This window comes from Molothrus ater, chromosome 5 (genome assembly GCF_012460135.2).
Source record: "Molothrus ater isolate BHLD 08-10-18 breed brown headed cowbird chromosome 5, BPBGC_Mater_1.1, whole genome shotgun sequence".
Classification (NCBI taxonomy): Eukaryota; Metazoa; Chordata; class Aves; order Passeriformes; family Icteridae; genus Molothrus; species Molothrus ater.
This window is the reverse complement of record NC_050482.2, coordinates 64905074-64923018: the sequence shown is the minus strand read 5'-3', so window position 1 is coordinate 64923018 and position 17945 is coordinate 64905074. Positions and strand designations below refer to the sequence as shown.

At 40.1% G+C, this 17945-nt stretch overlaps 1 protein-coding gene across 1 annotated transcript in view; it reads right to left on the bottom strand.

Moving 5' to 3' along the window:
• Positions 1 to 17945, bottom strand: part of LRP6 (LDL receptor related protein 6) — a 113760-nt gene that overhangs the window by 25913 nt on the left and 69902 nt on the right. The window contains 4 exon segments of the mRNA XM_036401559.2: positions 1212 to 1324; positions 1326 to 1439; positions 2548 to 2837; positions 4311 to 4527. Coding sequence (XP_036257452.1) covers positions 1212 to 1324; positions 1326 to 1439; positions 2548 to 2837; positions 4311 to 4527 — 734 coding nt within the window.

Here is a 17945-nt window from a genome sequence, read left to right as displayed (position 1 = left end):
CCCATGGCAGCAATGCCTTGAAAACTTCCATTTAAAGTACAACTATACTGTATGTGTATTTATATAAGTGTATATATACATATATAAGTATACAGCTACGCTATTGCTGTAAGGAAAAAGGGGCATTCTGACCCAAGTAATTTTTTTTCTTATCTGTAATGAAGACACAAAGCACTGAATGATGATAATCCTTGGGAAAAACCTACTTCCAGTATAAAACCAGAATCATCCATCACAGCCTTTTGTTACAAATTAGTAAATGGATCTAAGAATCTGATGTTGAATTCTCATCCAGGCAACCCCTGGCACATCTGAGCTGAATCCAATCTGGGATCCCACTGGAGGTGACCATTGCCACCACTTTGTTGAAATAAAACAGAAGGAATATGTTTCAAGTTCTCTGTATTGCTGTAGCTCTCACAGCGTGACTGGGAACTGCGATCATGTCATAACCCTTGTAAATGAAGTTCCTTCATTTGAAAAATAATGCAATATTGGTATAACCTCAAAAAGTTTTTGCAGTAATTAGTTACTGTCAAGTGAGTGTTTCAGGGTAGAAGAGCTATTTCAGAAACTGAATAGCTGGCTTGATTTGCCCCATTCCTTCCTCCCTCTCCCTGTTTATTGCCCTACTTTTGCTATTCCACTTCAATCCAACTGAGAAGTTTCTTCTCAGAAAATCTTTCATTTGGGGCATAGGTGAATATAATTGTTTCTGCTCCTTCTCTGTCCCTCTTCCTTTGTCTGTACAAACTAAAAGGTTTCTTATCTGAAGAAATGAGTACCTTCCTCATGCTCAGACTATAAACTTTGCTCTCCCACTCTCAAATTAAATCATTTAATACGTTTATTGGACCCTAACTTGTGATAAAAAGAATCCTAATTTCTAAAATGATAAATATATTCCTTTCAATGCTATAGTCCTTTTCTGATTAATGAATTCCATAACCTAAAACTACTTTGATTCTGTGGTTAATTAAAAAACTAAATATAAATCCCTTTCTAATGAGCTGCTCTGATATTTTTTTTTTTTTTAGTATTTTTAACGATTATTCAGGACACTAAGAGTGTATTTCTCTAAATTAAAGGTTGCATTCCCCAGCTCAGTTCTCTCAGGGTTTACAGGCAGCGCTTAACTACCATGCCCTAGAGGAAGCATGACAATGTTGTTTTTCCCCGTTCACAAGCACAGAATTAAATCAGTGAGTTACCCCTCGGCAGGGTCGAGTGCCAGCGCCCGGGGACTGTCGAGATCCTTCCAGACGAGCACCTGGCGGTGCTGCCCGTCCAGCTTGGACACCTCGATCCTGTTGGTGCCAGTGTCAGGCCCAGTACAAGTTCTTCCCCAGCCAGTCCACAGCCATGCCCTCGGGGTAATCCAGGCCAAACTCCACCACGTGTTCCAGCGCGCTGCCATTCATGAACGCTCTGCTGATGGTCTGCAGGGATGCAAAGATACACAGGCAAATTAGAAAACTTACCAGTCTGTCACTGGGCTGCTCGTTTTCTTTGTTGGATTTTAAACACTTGCAGATTTTAGACATCTCATAGGAAAGAGGATCTTACAATATGCTACTTATTTGCAAAGCAAACAATGCTGCTATTCAGAAGTAATGATTTACTGCGCTCTGTGAATGTATTCTGTGTCAATTACAATAGCATTTCACTGGGGAAATAAATGGGATAACTAGTCTGTTTGAATTAAGCATCTACATGACAAAGTGACCTTAATAACTCAGTGCCAACTTCGAGGGGGAAATATTTTGGCTCTCCCAGGGCTATACAAAAGCATCAATGTTATAGCACGGAACACTATTTAAAGCAGCCTAATGAAAAAAGTGCAGGACAGAACAGCAAATAGAAGAAAACAACCAAACGACTGATGAGCTCAGTAGCTTCAGTACTGATGGCTAAATTTAATTTCACTAAACACAATCTCTTCCTGGACTTTTATTCAAAAGACTTTTAAAGTCTGCCATCAGGATCAGCCTGTGATAGCAGATACAGCCACAATTCCATTTTAATAATATATTAGAGTTTAGGCATTCCCTGATAAGCCTGAAAATGTTAGAATAGTACAGAATTCTTTTGGCAAACATGAGCTACCTTTCCATGTCCTCAATATTTTTATCTGCACACACTCCTCATACTCACAACCAATCAGAAGTTAACAAATCCCTGATTTTGGTTTACTTCATAGTTTGAACACAACCTGCTAATTATGCCAGTTTGTGACAGCACACTACAGGGCAGTTTACAGATGAGTCTTCATGTGTGTCACTTATGCAGCTCAAAAGAATATCATGCTTAGGGAGTTCAGCCAAGTCACCTCTTGCAGACTCATTTAAACTTTGTGCTTTTAACTATTATTATTCTCCAATTGCAAAAGTCTATAAGTTATTGTTGGCACATGTCTCAAGTCAGTTACAGAAAATGTAATTAAAAAGGAAACTATTTACATATCCCTTGAATTTTGTAAACCCCAATAATCAACCTACTCTTAAACACCTCAAGGAGTATAACAGCCAACATGGACTGAATCCCTACCTTCAGTGAAATGTCAGTCCAGTAAATGCGATTGTCTGTCACATCAAAATCCAGAGCAGAAGCTTCCTTGACTCCGGTGAGCGGGATAGCAACGTTGTTATTGTTGGTTTCTAGGGAGATGCGCCTGATGTCTGCTCTCCTGGAGAAGAGCAGGAAAGCTTCTGGCACGATGCAGGTCCTCATGTCACTGATGAGCTCCAGGCCGATGGGGCAGGCGCAGCGGAGGCCTTGGGGTCGGTACAGGCACAGGTGGCTGCAGCCGCCGTTGTCTTCTGCACAGGGGTTTGTACCTAAGCAGGCAGCAAGAGGAAAAGCAACCATGGCAAACTGCCTGCAGGTGAAAGGTGAAGCTAGTCCTCACATGCATCAGCCACACTATGAGTCCTCCAAGCAAACATGCAGTTTTTCTCCTTGTATTCTCTGATCAAATTATTTTTCATTCATTTCCTGTAATCCTTTAGACAGACCTTACTCTCCTTTCCTCACGGCAAGAAACAACCCCAGCACTTGGGAAAAGGATCTGGGCTTCAACAGCTACTGATGATCCCAATTCACAGCACAAGCACTGAATGCATGGTAGGTGTATGTTCTGCTGCCTTTTACAGTACACTGCTCCAGCTACATAGCCCCTTGCATTCCTGCAGGTAAAAAACTTGCAGAGCTATTTTCACATCCATTCAATGGTCTCTCCAGGATGCAAGTGAAGCAGCTCTTTGCAATACTCACTTATGTACATGCTGGAAATTGAACTAAGAGAGGCTTGGCACTAAGGAGTTCAATTGGCCAAACAGTTGCAAAGAGGGCTGCATTCAAAACATGGTACCTTGGGGCATCTGCCACACAAAGATACACATCAACTACATTTTACTCCTTTCCTGCAGTACAATCCAGATAGCGAGAAGCTGCAAGCCTTTTCCACATAGCAGGATACTCAGGTACTGTGATGAGTTCTGTGATGCTACAATTATACTGCTACTAGTGCTTGGGTAGCCTAGGATAGGCAATTTAAAGCTAGATGCTGCTTTTTTACAACACAAACACTACAGGGCAGGAAGTACTTCTAGGTATTTTTAAAGATAATTTTCTAATATTAATGTAAAAGCTACTGAATGGACCTGAAACTGGCTCATTCTTAGCTTTTGCATACTGGGAGCACATGTTCAGCTTGATATTCTTCCAAGCTATAGAGCTGAAGCTCCTCTCAGAAGACCTAGCCTATTGTATTTCCTGGGAAATGTCCCAATGAAGGCAGGAATGATGAATCTGACTCCATGTTCTCAGAAGGCTAATTTATTATTTTATCATACTATATTATATTAAAGAATACTATACTATACTAAAGAATGCAGAAAGGATACTTACTAAATGCTAAAAAGCTAATAATGAAAACTCGTGACTCTTTCCAGAGTCTCAACACAGCTTGGCCCTGACTGGCCAATGAGTCAAACAACTCACACCAGAAACCAATGAAACAATCACCTGTGGGTAAACAATCTCCAAACACATTCCAAAGGAGAAAAACACAGGAGAAGCAAATGAGATAAGAATTGATTTCTTTTTCTCTGAAGCTTCTCAGCTTCCCAGGAGGAAAATCCTGGGCAAAGGGATTTTTCAGAGAATGTCAATGCTACGCTAACTCACTTTATCAAGCTTCAGCCTGCATTGCCATAGGACTGAAATCTGCCCATTTCTAAAACTCTGCAGGACAGCACTGCTGACATTTTCTCTCCCATTGTCCCTTGGCTGATTAGCAGCCCACTCACCGATGACCTGGTGGACGTTGGTGGCTTTCAGGCCCATCAGATCGGGCAGCTGATCGATGATGATCTCTCTCTCTGCCGTGCACTTGTGCACGCGCTCAATGCTGCGCCTCTGCCAGTCTGTCCAGTAAATGTAGTCTCCCAACAGAGTGAATCCAAATATATGAGGCAGCTTGTCCTCCACCAGGACTCTCCTACCAGTTCCATCAGCATTCATGACCTGTGAATATAGACAAACTTTTTAGATATATAGAATAAACCTGCCACTATTTGGCAGATTAACAAACTAGCTACTTCATGCTCAGACTTCAAATTAAAAAATAATCTCCTATGCATTATAATGCCATTAATGTTACACAGCACCCTAATAAAAAAGAAGAGACTCTTTATTAACAGGTACTTACTCTAAAAGCCTTATTTAGAGGTTAGTCTTGTAACCAGATCTTAATGTGGAATTCTGACACAACACTCATTACCTTTGCTTTAGGAATTATTATTATGTAATAATAGTTACTTCTGTTATGACTCTCTCATTTCTGACATGAGTTTCGGTTCAGTTTTAAAGAGGAGTCACTGTGTTTTACACAAATGAAGACAAATTTATAATGGTGAAGGCATTCTGGCTCAGCATCTTCTAGTCCACAGTCCCTCCCAAGTGAGCTTTGCCCATATTAGAGAGAGCATTAAGAGGAGACCCCACAAAAATACTGGGAGGCAAACAGTGAAGAAGATCTAGAGAGTATATTTATATTCCCCAGTATATTTATAGTCCCCAGTCTGAATACGGAACCAGTTTTACATTCTTCAAAATTAAGTACAGTAATTTTTTTTACTACAAGGAACAGCTGTAGTCTGTAAATAATTGCATGCCTTTGATCAAGACACTTAAATTTACTGTGTCATTTTTCTCTACTGCTGAAAAGGAGTAATACCTAACTTCCTCAGTGAGGAACTGAAAGGATTAATTAAACATATGTATGCATGTTCAAGTGAGTGAGTGCCTTATGAATGCCAAGTATTATTATAAAATGTACCATACTGACAGGAGTAAAGAGTCCTGTGTTTTAAGACAAGCTTAAAAATGGTTCAGTGCTACAATTTTTCAGAAAAAATCCTTCTGAAATATTTCTACTTGTTTCAAGGCCATAGCTTAAGTTTACAGTATGTATACCACCCTTCCAAAATCAGGAAAAAACTCCAACCAACCTTAATATAAAAACTTTCAGAAACAATGTGATTCATAAAATCCAAGGTAGCATACTAATTCCTGAAACATTAAAGCATCCTTCCCACCACCCAAGCATGTTCTAAGTGAATGACTGGAAAAGGGGTGGTTTATTAAACCACTGTTTTCAAATCTCTCTCACTTATGGAACTGAGATAACCACAAACAAATCTATATGGCTTCCCATCCTTCCCATGGCTCAAACCCAAAGATTTATGCAATGACAACCTTCAGGATCAACTGGTTTAGTACCTCAGACTAGACTGATGATAGCTGGTGGCCAAAATATCTTCCCAGATCACAAGAAATGTAAAGGCTAGTTTGGAGCAACTCCTACACAGACACATATGAGAAGAGAGGAAAGCAATAGAGAAATGGAACTGAAACATACACCTTTCCCAGGACACAGTATAATAAAATATTTATAAATTGCCTTTAAAAAGTGGAAGAAATGCTATAACCTTCACACTAATTCAATTCCTCCTTAAAACTGTACCTTGTCAAACTTCCCAACATTTTGGCACTTACTCTCAGTATATTAAAATAGGAACTGAATCTTTATGTGCACATTTCCCTAAAGGGACACTGCATATTTGCTGGATTGTAGGAATGAGCTCCATATTTACTTTTGAAGAAAGGTTATAATTACTTGATGGAATTAGCTTACCAAAACCCTTCAGTCCAGCAAAATATACAGCATGCTCCTACAAATGCATTAATGCATATGTATCTCAAAAATAGGTGACTTGTCTGTGGTGACTTGTTCCCCCTCCCCTTAAACTACAGAGATAAACCATTTGTTTGCAACTAATTAATACATGGCAATTAGTGCTTGCTGAGCAGACCAAGAAGATAAACAGAATGGAAGGATGTTGAAAAGTGAACCAACTAAAACCACACAGTAAAAAGCAATAAAACATCACCACACAAAGTAGCATTTTTTTAAATTACATTTTTTGCCTTGTATTTAAAAAGAAAGAAAATTCTCTATTTAAGGGAGTGCTTAACTACTGGCAAAGAAAATTAGTTGTAAAGTGTGTGGTGGGAGATGAACTTTCTCTGGCAAACTTTAAGAGATGTTCAAATAAGCTTCCCCCTATACTGACAAGAGTCAGGAAAAGAGAAGGGACTTAAGGATTAAGTATCTGCTTTTAGGTTTGACACATAAAGGCTATTTTGAAAGACAGCTTTACATCTCCTAGACAAAACATGCAGTTTTCTGAAAGTATTTACATATACCTGCCACTCTGCTCCCACTGCAATTTTACCTGATATACACATATACATATATATACACACACACACACATACATGGTAGCAGCCAGCTACCAGCATATATATGCATATTTCCATGGCACTAAGTTGTCTGCACTGACTTTGGCTGCCTGTTAGGTGATTTCAATAGAATTACATCCATTGGCTACAGAATCAAAGAGTCTGGTGTAAGGCAGAAGGGAAGTGGCAAGGGATGTAGGGGTGATACCTTCAAGAAGAATAAAGCAAAAAGGAACAATCACTTCACAACCAGTTTCAAGGGATTTCAGCATCATCTTTTCACATACTCAAACTCAGACAACAACCAAGTCCCAGGCTATAATCCTTGCTGGATTCTTTCCCCTTCCCCAACTCCACATGGATCAGGCTCCTCACAGTGAAGCCCCACAGAATCCCCCACAGAATAAACCCACTTTCAGCTGCTATGAGGCAGTGTCTCCAGAGGTTTTATGCTGCTTTTAACCACAATGTGGTGTGAGTTTCACATTCTGAGGCCATTCTGAATACTGCAAATCACACTGAGAATATAGGCTGTAACAGGAAACAGATGTGGTGTAACCACAAACACCACCTTTACTGAAAGAGCGAGTAGTTCCATGAAAAAAAACCCCTAAAAGTGCAAAAATTAAATGGCCTCAGACAAAATACCAGATATCCTGCTTGAAGAATAAGGGCTTTGTTTATCCTAAAACAATAATGAATGCAAACCTATAGCCTCATGAACACACAGCTTATTCAAAGTAAGTGAATTACTGCTGAGAATGTAGTCACATTTTAAAATGCTGTACTTAGTGACCAGCAGGAACAATAAAATAACAACTTTGAAGCACTGCTTCTAATTTAAAGTTACAGACTGGAATACACAGTGACATATTCTAAGGGTCTTTCTTGTTAGAAAGATACCTTGCATTCAATTCACTTCTAAGTAGCAGTAATCACTGGGATAAATAGGCTAATGCAGTGAATTTACCTTTTTGATAATCTGGGATTTGAATATATGGTAGTTTAAACTTGTCACTTGACTGCTTTAGGTTTAGAGTTTCATCATGAAATCTCTCTCATTTATGAAGACCATGTTCAGCTCTGTGTGGAGGTTGAGCTGGGACCCTGGCAGAACCACATACTAGCAGTCTCCTCAGGTGCAGTGCACCAAGGGCAGGGGCAGCAGACACTGAGCAGATGTGCACAGGTTTATGTGCACAGCACTGAGGAGATGCCCACCACAGAAAGGGTCTGCCCCTACCAGGGATGCTGAGATCAATTCCAAACTAAGAGCCCAGTCCTACAAGGTGTCAAGACTGAGATGAAGGTGACAGAGGGCAGAGTGCATTATCTTTCATCTTAACTCATAAGCACAGTTGAATGTTCAGTACAGAACCACAGAATCATAGACCAGCCCAGGTTGGAAGAACCTCTGAAAGATCATTTGGTCCATTTTTCTGTGGGAAAGAAGCCTAGATAAGATTACCCAGCATCCTTGTCCTGTTACATCTTGAAAACTTCTAGTAAGGGGAGGGACTCCACTAGATGCCCCAGTAAAGTATTTCTTTCTTGTATTAAAATGAAACCTCCCTCAGGGCACCTTGTACCAGTTGTCCCTGTCCTCTCCAATGTGGCACCATCCATGTACTGGGAGAGCCTCCCTCCTCCTCCATAAATACTGGAAAATTGTGAGCCTTCTCTTCCCCATGGAGAAAAGACCAAACCCCTTCTGTCTTTCTTCACAAGGTGAGTTCTCATCATTCCTTTAGGTGCTCTCCACTCTCCCTGCATCTCTGTTGAATTTGGGGACCAGAGCAGGGTATGGCCTGACATCCCTGAGAGGGATGATCCATGTCCCCATGGATGCAGCCCAGGATCCTGTTTGCCTTCATTGCACAGCATCACTGGCATCATTTGCCCTCAGTAAACCTGCACTGGCTTGTCCCAACCCCCTGCTTCCTTTGCCTTGCAGGTTTCTAGGGGAACTCTTTCCATGGACTGGAATAGGACTAATGGGCCTGGAGCTTCCCAGGTCCTCTTTTGGATGTACTTGTAAATGATCAGGGAGCAGGTTAGATAGCATGCATGCTAAGCTCTTTCTCTGGCTGACAGGAGCAGAGCAGGGCAACAATCAATGAAAATTAATAAACAACAACTGGTAACACTATGTTAAAAAAATATATTACTTGTGAGCATGGAATAGGCCTCTGTGATGGACTGTAAGTCCCCAGCTACACTACAAGATGTTTCCAAAACTTTATTTCTTTCACAGACACACATCAGTAAAACAAAAATCCAAGCCCCCCTAAAACAAACAATCCTTCCAGTAAAATCCATAAGCTCCTCTAATTTCAGATACTTGAACCTAAGCCCTGATCTTTAAAATCAATTTTTTAAATTTGTTTTTGGACAAATGACAGATACCTTATCCATTATTGATTCTTGAACTTCAGCATCTTTACTAGCACCACCTTACTCATCCTCAGAGAGGCCAGAAGACCTCATTTAATATGCAGGACCTCAATTGCTCTGCTCAAGTACTACTGCCATCACTGCTCCAGCTCTACAAAATTTTTTATCAGGCATCACAGCTGGAAAGGATCTTCCCCCACTGAGAGATAGGAAGCATGCAACTGTAGCATTCACATTTCTTCTGGAAGGAAAAGGAATTAGAAAGCCTTCTGACCCCATGGTAATGCTTGGCATGTCACATGTGCCACAAATGCAGAGCACACTGGCTTGTTGTTTCCTTGGAACATGTTGAAATAGACTCTGGATATATAGGTGTGGTTTACCTTACAGATGCACAAAACCCCAGACATTTGGCACAGGCTTCTATGGTGGAACTGTCACCAAAAAAAAAAAAAAGCTAAACTTTTTCTGAGCAGATTTTAAATTCTTAACTCATTCCAATGACAGCTTGGGTTTCTCCCAATACTCCCAATAGTTTTAAAGCAGCAGAAAAATAATCAGAAAGCATTACCACCTTCACAATTTCAATGTGGGTCATGCTAATGCACCACAGGAATAGATACAACTTAGAACAATGAGGTAAAAAGGGGAATTTCTCATGAGTTTGATCATTAACACTGATCTACTCAAGACAATGACAAGAAGCATTACTGTAGAACCCTGAAATACTGAGTTCAGTACAAATGTCCCAGATATTCCAACATACCATGGTAAGCAAGGCTTGCATTATACCTGAAATAATTTAGGAATGCTCACACTCAAGGCTTAGTTACTTCAGCCCTGATTATCCAGAGGTAAATGCCTGCACATGCTGTTTGATGCAACAAGTAACAACTCAGTTCATGGAAATGCTCATCAGGGATATGACTGTTCATTGTCTACCTAAATGCACATGAATCTTACTTTACAAGGAAAGTGAAAACCAACACTACATTAATTAGATTTATTTGGTTAAAGAAAAGAAACTTGGGCAGCATCTCTCTTAAAAATAACTCTAAAAGATAGCTGGAATGCCTTATAATCATTATATTTGCATTTTTTCAGACTGGGTTTAAGAACAATGTATTTTCAACTTCTCTAAGCAACATAAAACAGACTGGAATTATTTCACTGTTATGGCTGCAGCAATATCATATAATTAACATATGTATTTACTGCAAAACAGCTGCTGTAAGAGAGAAACAAAGATATCTTGTCTAAATTTCCAATTTTATTAGTCAAAAAAGTCTTGATCAACTATACTCTCTTTAAGTGAACAACTGAAGCTTTCAACTCAGTTTGAAGAAATCATTCTGTCAGTGTCATTTACTTACTATTAACAGCATTTCTCCTCAATTCTAAAACATTAAGGAATGAAATGGGAAGTCCTCTCTTCATTGTGGTGAAATCCTGAGCAATCAGCAGAAGGGATCCCTGGAACCCTTTGGATTTGCTCCAGAAACCAAATGCCTCCAGCCAAGTCCATGATTTCTTACTGTTAATTATTTTATAACAGCCGTTAACAATTCCTAATTTAACAGTTCCTCAGCACCCTCAGTTTCCTTTAGAGCTCTAACAATTTTTCCAAAGAATTCAAAATATATTTTTTCTGACCATGGATAATATTCCTAATAGGACTGCTGTGAAGATAAATATGTACAAACAGTACCGAGATGACTTCATAAACACCCTTTCTATCAGGCTACACACACTCTGTAAGCTCACTTATTTCACAACAGGATAACTTTCTTAGCTCACTGACCAATGCCAACAGCAGAAATGTTTTCTCTGTGATGGAATTTAATTTTAGAAACAAGTGGTTCAGTTTTTAATGAAATGGTTAAAGTCAGGTAAAGTTACAAGTAGGCAAGGAAAAGATTTTAGAACCATTGTGACAATCACAGATGACATCTCCTAGGCAATTATATGCAACACAAAAGAACCCCTGCATTTGTAAAGAACAGGCTAAGACAAAAAAAATGAGCCAAAATGACAAATAAGATGAGAAGAGAGAAGGAGGTCCTCTGAAAAGATTCAGTGGTAAAACAGGTGACTAAAACCACTTTACTATGAAGATTAATTTTGGTATGTAATCCATAGGGTGGAGAGGCAGCAGTCAGGGAGTGTTCTGTTACCTGGGCATAGGCTGTGGGGGCAACAAAGAAACCTAATGACTGCATTTTGCAACTTACTATTTAGCAACTAAGACCTGTGGGCAGCTGCACAAAACACTTTGGAGAATGTAAACCAGACTAGCCAAGACCAACCTGAAACCTCACAGTGGGTTTGGGGGAACAGTTTTACAAGTCCAGCACAGCAACACCTGATGCTCTTGCATGTGGGCAAAAGCCTCTGTGCTCTTCTTTACCAGGGCTCTTTCTTTCAGTGCCTTGCCCCAGAAACTCATTTTTCATTTGTTCTCTACCTAACCTGATGTTTTCCACACTCTTTAGTGAGCAACTATAATTGTTTTTTTTAATAGAGGAGAAAAAATGTGGAAAGTTTTTTACTGTTTTACCAAGTCCAAGTGGTTCAGGGAATAGTGCAGTGAGAGATTCAGCCATTTATGAGATACTTTTCACCTTTGGTGGCAGTAAGCTTTCAAGCTGATTCAATTGCTTCTATTCACTAAATCACTTCGATTCCAAGGGTCTTGCATGTCCAAGAGCTTGGTTTTTCACCTTTTTCCACAGACTCTTTGCCACGCTACAAGATGATGCATGGTACCAGAAAAGATATTCAGGTTAAGACTACAAATCAAATCTCCCAGCAAAGTAAGAAGCCTGTGTGAAGAAAGCTAAATCATTATTGAGAGTGATTGGAGGTCAGGTGAATACTTCCAAAGAAGCCAAGGTCCAAGATCAGTACAAGGTTTTGCACATCAATGCAACTCAGCTTGTGAAAAGGGGAAAAATCAAAGCCAGAATTTTGGAGACTAAGGGATAATAGTGGACTGACAGACAGTACTCAGCTGACTCAGAAACACAGACAATAGCTCAGTATCTCTTCACATTGCTCCCCAGCTTGCCATGGAATATTTGAAGCATGTCAGACTCAGCTGAGCTGGTGACTCTGGCTGGCTTGGTTTGAGGGATTTCAGTGTTTTCCCTTGGGTAACCGATACTGGCTGCTAGCAGAGGCTTGTTGCTTTCTAGGTGAGACACCTGGGTAAACCAAAATACAGTTTCCTAACTCCAATGTGAAAAATCTGGGAAGCGTGTATGACATATGAGTGTAGATCCAGCAGTTATAGTCCAATCAGCTGCATGCTGGGCCATGGGGACCATGAGGCTTTCGGAGCTATCAGCAGCAAACCAGGACTGCTCATCTTTTAGCAAAGGTTGTGAGAAATGTCTCTGAATTCCCAGGGTGAGCCAGTCAGCACAACTTTCTGCTCAAATGTGTCTCAAGCATGGGTACTTGCCTCTGACATGGTGATTCCAGGCTCTCCTTAGAGGTAACAGGAAAAAACTCAATGCTTTTAGAGTAGGATTCATCTAATATATTCTAAACATTTTCAGTGTGGAAGTGCTGATTTCCAACATTTTTATAAAGGCAACATAAAGGAATTTAAATGAGCTGAATGTATCTACATCTCATGAGATGAAACCCACTACAGATTTCAGGATGAACTGCAGATCTGTGACAGAAGAACCATTTGAAAACTGAATGCCAAAGTCTTCTCCACATAATTTTTAGGGCAGTAATTTCACTTAGAAAATTACCATGTTTGGTACTCAGATCAGAGAGTCAAGTTACTCTTGGGCAGGAGTTCTGGCTCCATCTCCCCAAGAGCTTCCCTCAGTAGCCTCTTTGGTAGGAGCCTCTCCCTGTCCAATGAAGCATGACAGCCTGGGATAGCAGATCCCTCAGGACTTCTTGGAGAACTCCTCAGCACAAGTGGCTTGTAATGTAAGGTCTCAATAATCATACTTTTCATATCTGAATTTTGTTTAGGTAATCTCAATTTATCAAAAGTTAATTTTTTAATGTTCCAAATTTAAAACTAGCATGGATGTTTTAAATGTTTCTTTTTTATTTTTGCATTAAAACACCTGGGGTTGACAAAATGATCTCTAGAGGTCCCTTCTAACCCTCAAAACTCAATGATTCTAAGTGATAATTCTGTAGCCCTATGTTCGAAAGTCAAAGTAAAAATGTTTTTGTTTTTTTTTAATGAATAGTAACAAGCTTACAATGCCAGGAGGTCCTAACTCAGCATTGGAGTCCATGACAAGGGACCATTCAAATCCTTGTATCCAGCTCTGCAACAGCCAGGAGACCTTACTAATATGTTGTCTGTAGCTGTCATTTGTTTGCTTTTCAATAAAGCTTTACTATCTCGGTCAGCATCACAAAATTTCATTCAGAAGTTCAAAAGAAACCTCTCAAATGAAAATAACACCAAGTATAAACTAATACTGATTTGGAGTTTTTTAAAATAAATCCTTACTCTACTACTAATTTCAAAAATTTATATTTTTTTCTTAATACAGGCTTAGCAGATGTTAAGAAATAGCTGGAAATACCCCAACAAAATAAGCTTTAAATTTCTGAAAGTGGGATGGAGTACAGGAATCTGTCCCTACCCTCTACAGTACATGCTTATTTTTTGTTGAATGAAATTCCCAAGTGCCACAACTATCCAAAGCAAAAGTAAACAGCAAAGCAACTTCAGGCATTTGTTTCAACTACCTTACTTCTCATACCTGCAAAAGTTTAATGCAAGTACACAAAAGCAGCTGTTTTCAAGAGCTAGGAATATAATGGATTCTGCTTCTCAATTTTCAAACCTGTGCTTCAAGTAGGCTGGATGGGGTAGGATCAGTAACCAGGCTTGCAAGTCATCAGCATTTCACAGTACAAAGACTAATGGTATGAGAAAAAAATTCTCAGTCAGAAAATAATTGGTGTATACTTAGAAAACAAAATTTCCTTATTAGGGTGGCAGTAAAATTGAGGGACTTGTCATCAGAGGAAAATATAGCCCTGCAATTTCAGGATTAAAATATGAATTAGAGCATTCTCTAGATGCCAGACTATTAGCTCCTAGGTCAAAGACAAAATTGTCCTCTCTGTTCAAGATTTCTGTGCTCTATAAAGTCTTAGCAGCATCTGCTTTTCTGTTGTCCAGCAAGGCTGAGTTCTGAACACTGGTGTGTACTTAGGCTGAAAAACAGCAGGATATAATACTTTCCATATTAATCATGAGGATTAGAGACAGTAATGCCAGGCACGGCCAATAGATTTGGGAATGCACAAACACTTCGAGTTGGAGCTGCACTCAAAAATCACCAGATAAAGGTTGGCTCTGAGCAGGAGGTACATCCTTTCTTTACACTCACCACTAGTAGGTGTTAGTGGGTGCCATCTCTGGCTCTGAGAATGGAGAATAGGAGAGGATGAATAAAGAAAAATGAAGCAGAGATTGAAAAACTATGAGAAATCAGCCATATCATCATGACTTCCCCTTAACACACACAGCCACACATGCATGCAGCCATTTATAATTGCTTTATCAATAGCAGCTTTGCTGACCATTTAAAAATCCAACCTGTGCCTTAAAACAGGTAGCGTACGTGCCAGGAACACAAATATTCACTAGAGCAGGAAAACACAAGACCAATTCAACAGAGCAGATCATACATTTTTAACCTCATAGCACGGCAGGAAAATGCTTTAAACCTGTAGCAAGTCAATGAGAAATCTTCCCCACTGGTAAGCACAATAGCAGCCATCCATTTCAATAGAAGTTTATCAGCAGTGAAACCTGACCGAGATAAATGACGAAGCTGTTGAGCCACAGCCTGCTTCTGCCTGCTGCAGGCTGCCAGATAAAATGGGAACAAAAGCTCCCTGCTGTACCCCCTACCAGTCTCCATTAACCCCTGCTGATGCTTTATTATCGTCTGGGGGCTCCAGAACAGCATAGCATGAATCAGTGGGTAAAAAATAAATAATAAAAGCTCCTATGCAGCACAAACAAACCAGAAACGTGGCTTGCAAGAATGACATTCAGTTTGGCACCCCTGCAATTAAATAAGGACTCTGAGGAATCCCACATGCAAAGGCGAGTAAAATGAGAAAAGCACCAAGTATGTAAAATAATGTATGAAAAAGGCAATAAAGGCAAGTACACAAATGCATTTCTCCTGCTTTTACCCCCCTTTTCAACGATACACAAACACATGAAGCAAAGCAGGGACCAGGGATTTTATTCTGATGCCTTCATGTCCAATTCCAAGTTTCATCTTAGGAACCCGTCACAAACACCTTTCTTCTTGCACCTACGCCAGTGTCCTTTCTTCAAATATAAGTTTAAAACATTTACTGAAGGCCAAAGCATCTTCTCTTACACAGATATAAAAAAATGGATGGTGAGGGCATGGAAAGTGCAGCAAAATCTCCTCAAGATTCCTCGCTGCCATTGGAGAGTAGGCAGTGTGAGCAAACTTGAAATGTTAGTAGTATTTTAGCTATCATAGATTAAGATAGGAATGTACATTTAGCAAAGGCCACCTGGTTAGTTAAAACAGAGGCTCTACCAGTCCAGCTGGCCCTGCCCAATCGAAATCTCCACTTACTGTAGAAGGGGATAAAGTCCTTGTGGTGTCTATAAGGAATGTGTTAGGGAAGACAGTTTGGATCAGCTCTGCCTCAAGCAAAGGCAAACCCATCCGTGGGATTGTTTTTGGTCAGGACTGGGGTGCACTTGGTGAGTGATGTGGAAACAAAATGGGTACCTCAGGGGGATTTATTTTTTGGGTGAGAACAGTGTGTGATGTTGAGCTGTATAATATTGGTTGCCAAATGACACTGTCACTGCATGCCATAACTCCATGGACAGTGAGGATGGACTGCTCCAGACACACCAGTCACGAGCTCCTGATGTAATTTGCAAGCAGCCAACATCACAACAGTCCTCTTGTTCAGGAAGACACTTGGGACAGATAAAACCCACAGCCATGGACTAAATTAATAGACATTTTGGGGGGATGGCCATTGACTACAGAAATGAGAGCTGTACTTTGTGTGTGTATATAGTTGGAAGGAGTAGGACTGGGGCATGATGGCATAAAATAAGGGGTAGGACATGTCCTGGTTCTGGCCAGGACAGGATTACTTTTTGCAGTAATCAGGAGGGGGCATGGCCAGGACCTGGAGGTTATTCTGTACCCCCTCAAGTCATGCTGAGAGTGGGGAAAAGGGACTCTCTTCCAGGGAGAAGTGGTTCCTTCAAACTGAGGAAACACAGCAGAGGAAGCCATCCAGTTTTTTCTATTGTCAGGGATAGTCCGAATGAATCATTTCTTTCTGTCATTACTATTGTGCTGTTACTGTTAGTTTTCTTATCTCCTCACTGTTCTCAGTAAATTATTCTTATCCCAACCAGTGATCTTTACTTTTAGTGCCTCCAATTCTCCTCTCCATCCTGTTGGGGCAAGTGAGAGGTGTGTGGTTTGGAGAGTCTTGGTGGGAGCACCATTCCTTAATCATGACAGGTGTGGACAAAAAAAAAATCCCCTTTAGATTGAACCATTCTCTTGGATGGACACCCCCACTGCATCCTACAGAGCCCTTCCATGCTCTACTAACTGCAGAAGCCACACTGAACATGTGTGCTGATCATTACCAGGGTAGGGTCACTGATTTTCAGCCCCTTTCTGCCCCTGTGAAGTGCAGTTAGCAAGCAGCAACACTGCATCTAAGGAAGAACATGACAGAATGGCCTCAGCACAGGAGAAGAGAGGCTGTATGGGTTCCATCCAAAGGTCTACCCATCCCAGTATCCTTTCTCAGAGAATAATCAACACTTACACTCACAGAACTGTATAACAAAGGAAAGACATACAGAAACTTTTCAAGAAGACTCCTTCCTTCTACAGCAATTTACAGTTCAGTGATTTGTAGTTCAGAGGCAATTTTATTTGCCACTAAATTGCAGTGGAATTCCCTTCCACAAACCTACTCAATCTTCCTAGTAGCACGTGTAAGCCTTTAATATCTACAACCATTTCCACAACTTACAACATCTGCTTTTGTTTGTTCTGCACCCACCACCTAACATTAGTTACAAGGACCAACATCTTCTGTCAAAAAAGGTGTCTGTGTGGGAAGTGTTGGTCACCTTACACAAAATTTTATAGATCTGCGTCACATATGCCTAAATGAACACCTTCAGGAATCAAAAAATACAAACCCACATCCTCAAACAAAACTAAAGTCCAAAAGCACCAAAGAAAAACTGTGGGAGAACTTCTCTGTTTTAGCCCGACTGTTTCAAAATTTACTGCAAGCTGATAAGAGTTAATAAATGTTAACTTTTTATAAAAAGCAGCAGCAGTAATATAACTCTAACACTTGGAGACTCATAGGAAAAAATAACTAGTAATTCTGAAATTCTTAGAGTGATAAATCTTTTCTGACGCCCTGCAGAGATGGTACATGACAACCTGGAACAAACTCATTTTGCTGGCTTACACTGATTTAAGAACAATGAAATGGAAATTGTCCCAAAGAACCTTTGTGCCAAATCAGATATCTTCTGTCCTGCCACAGACACTGTAATGTTGATATAAACATTCTATGATGTGTTCTAGCCAGTTTGACAGAATTGCAGCAGTGAGCTCATGCCTGATCTAGATGAAAATTTCTGCCACAAACTGATCCAGCACTGAATAGAATTATTATTAATGAATAAGGAA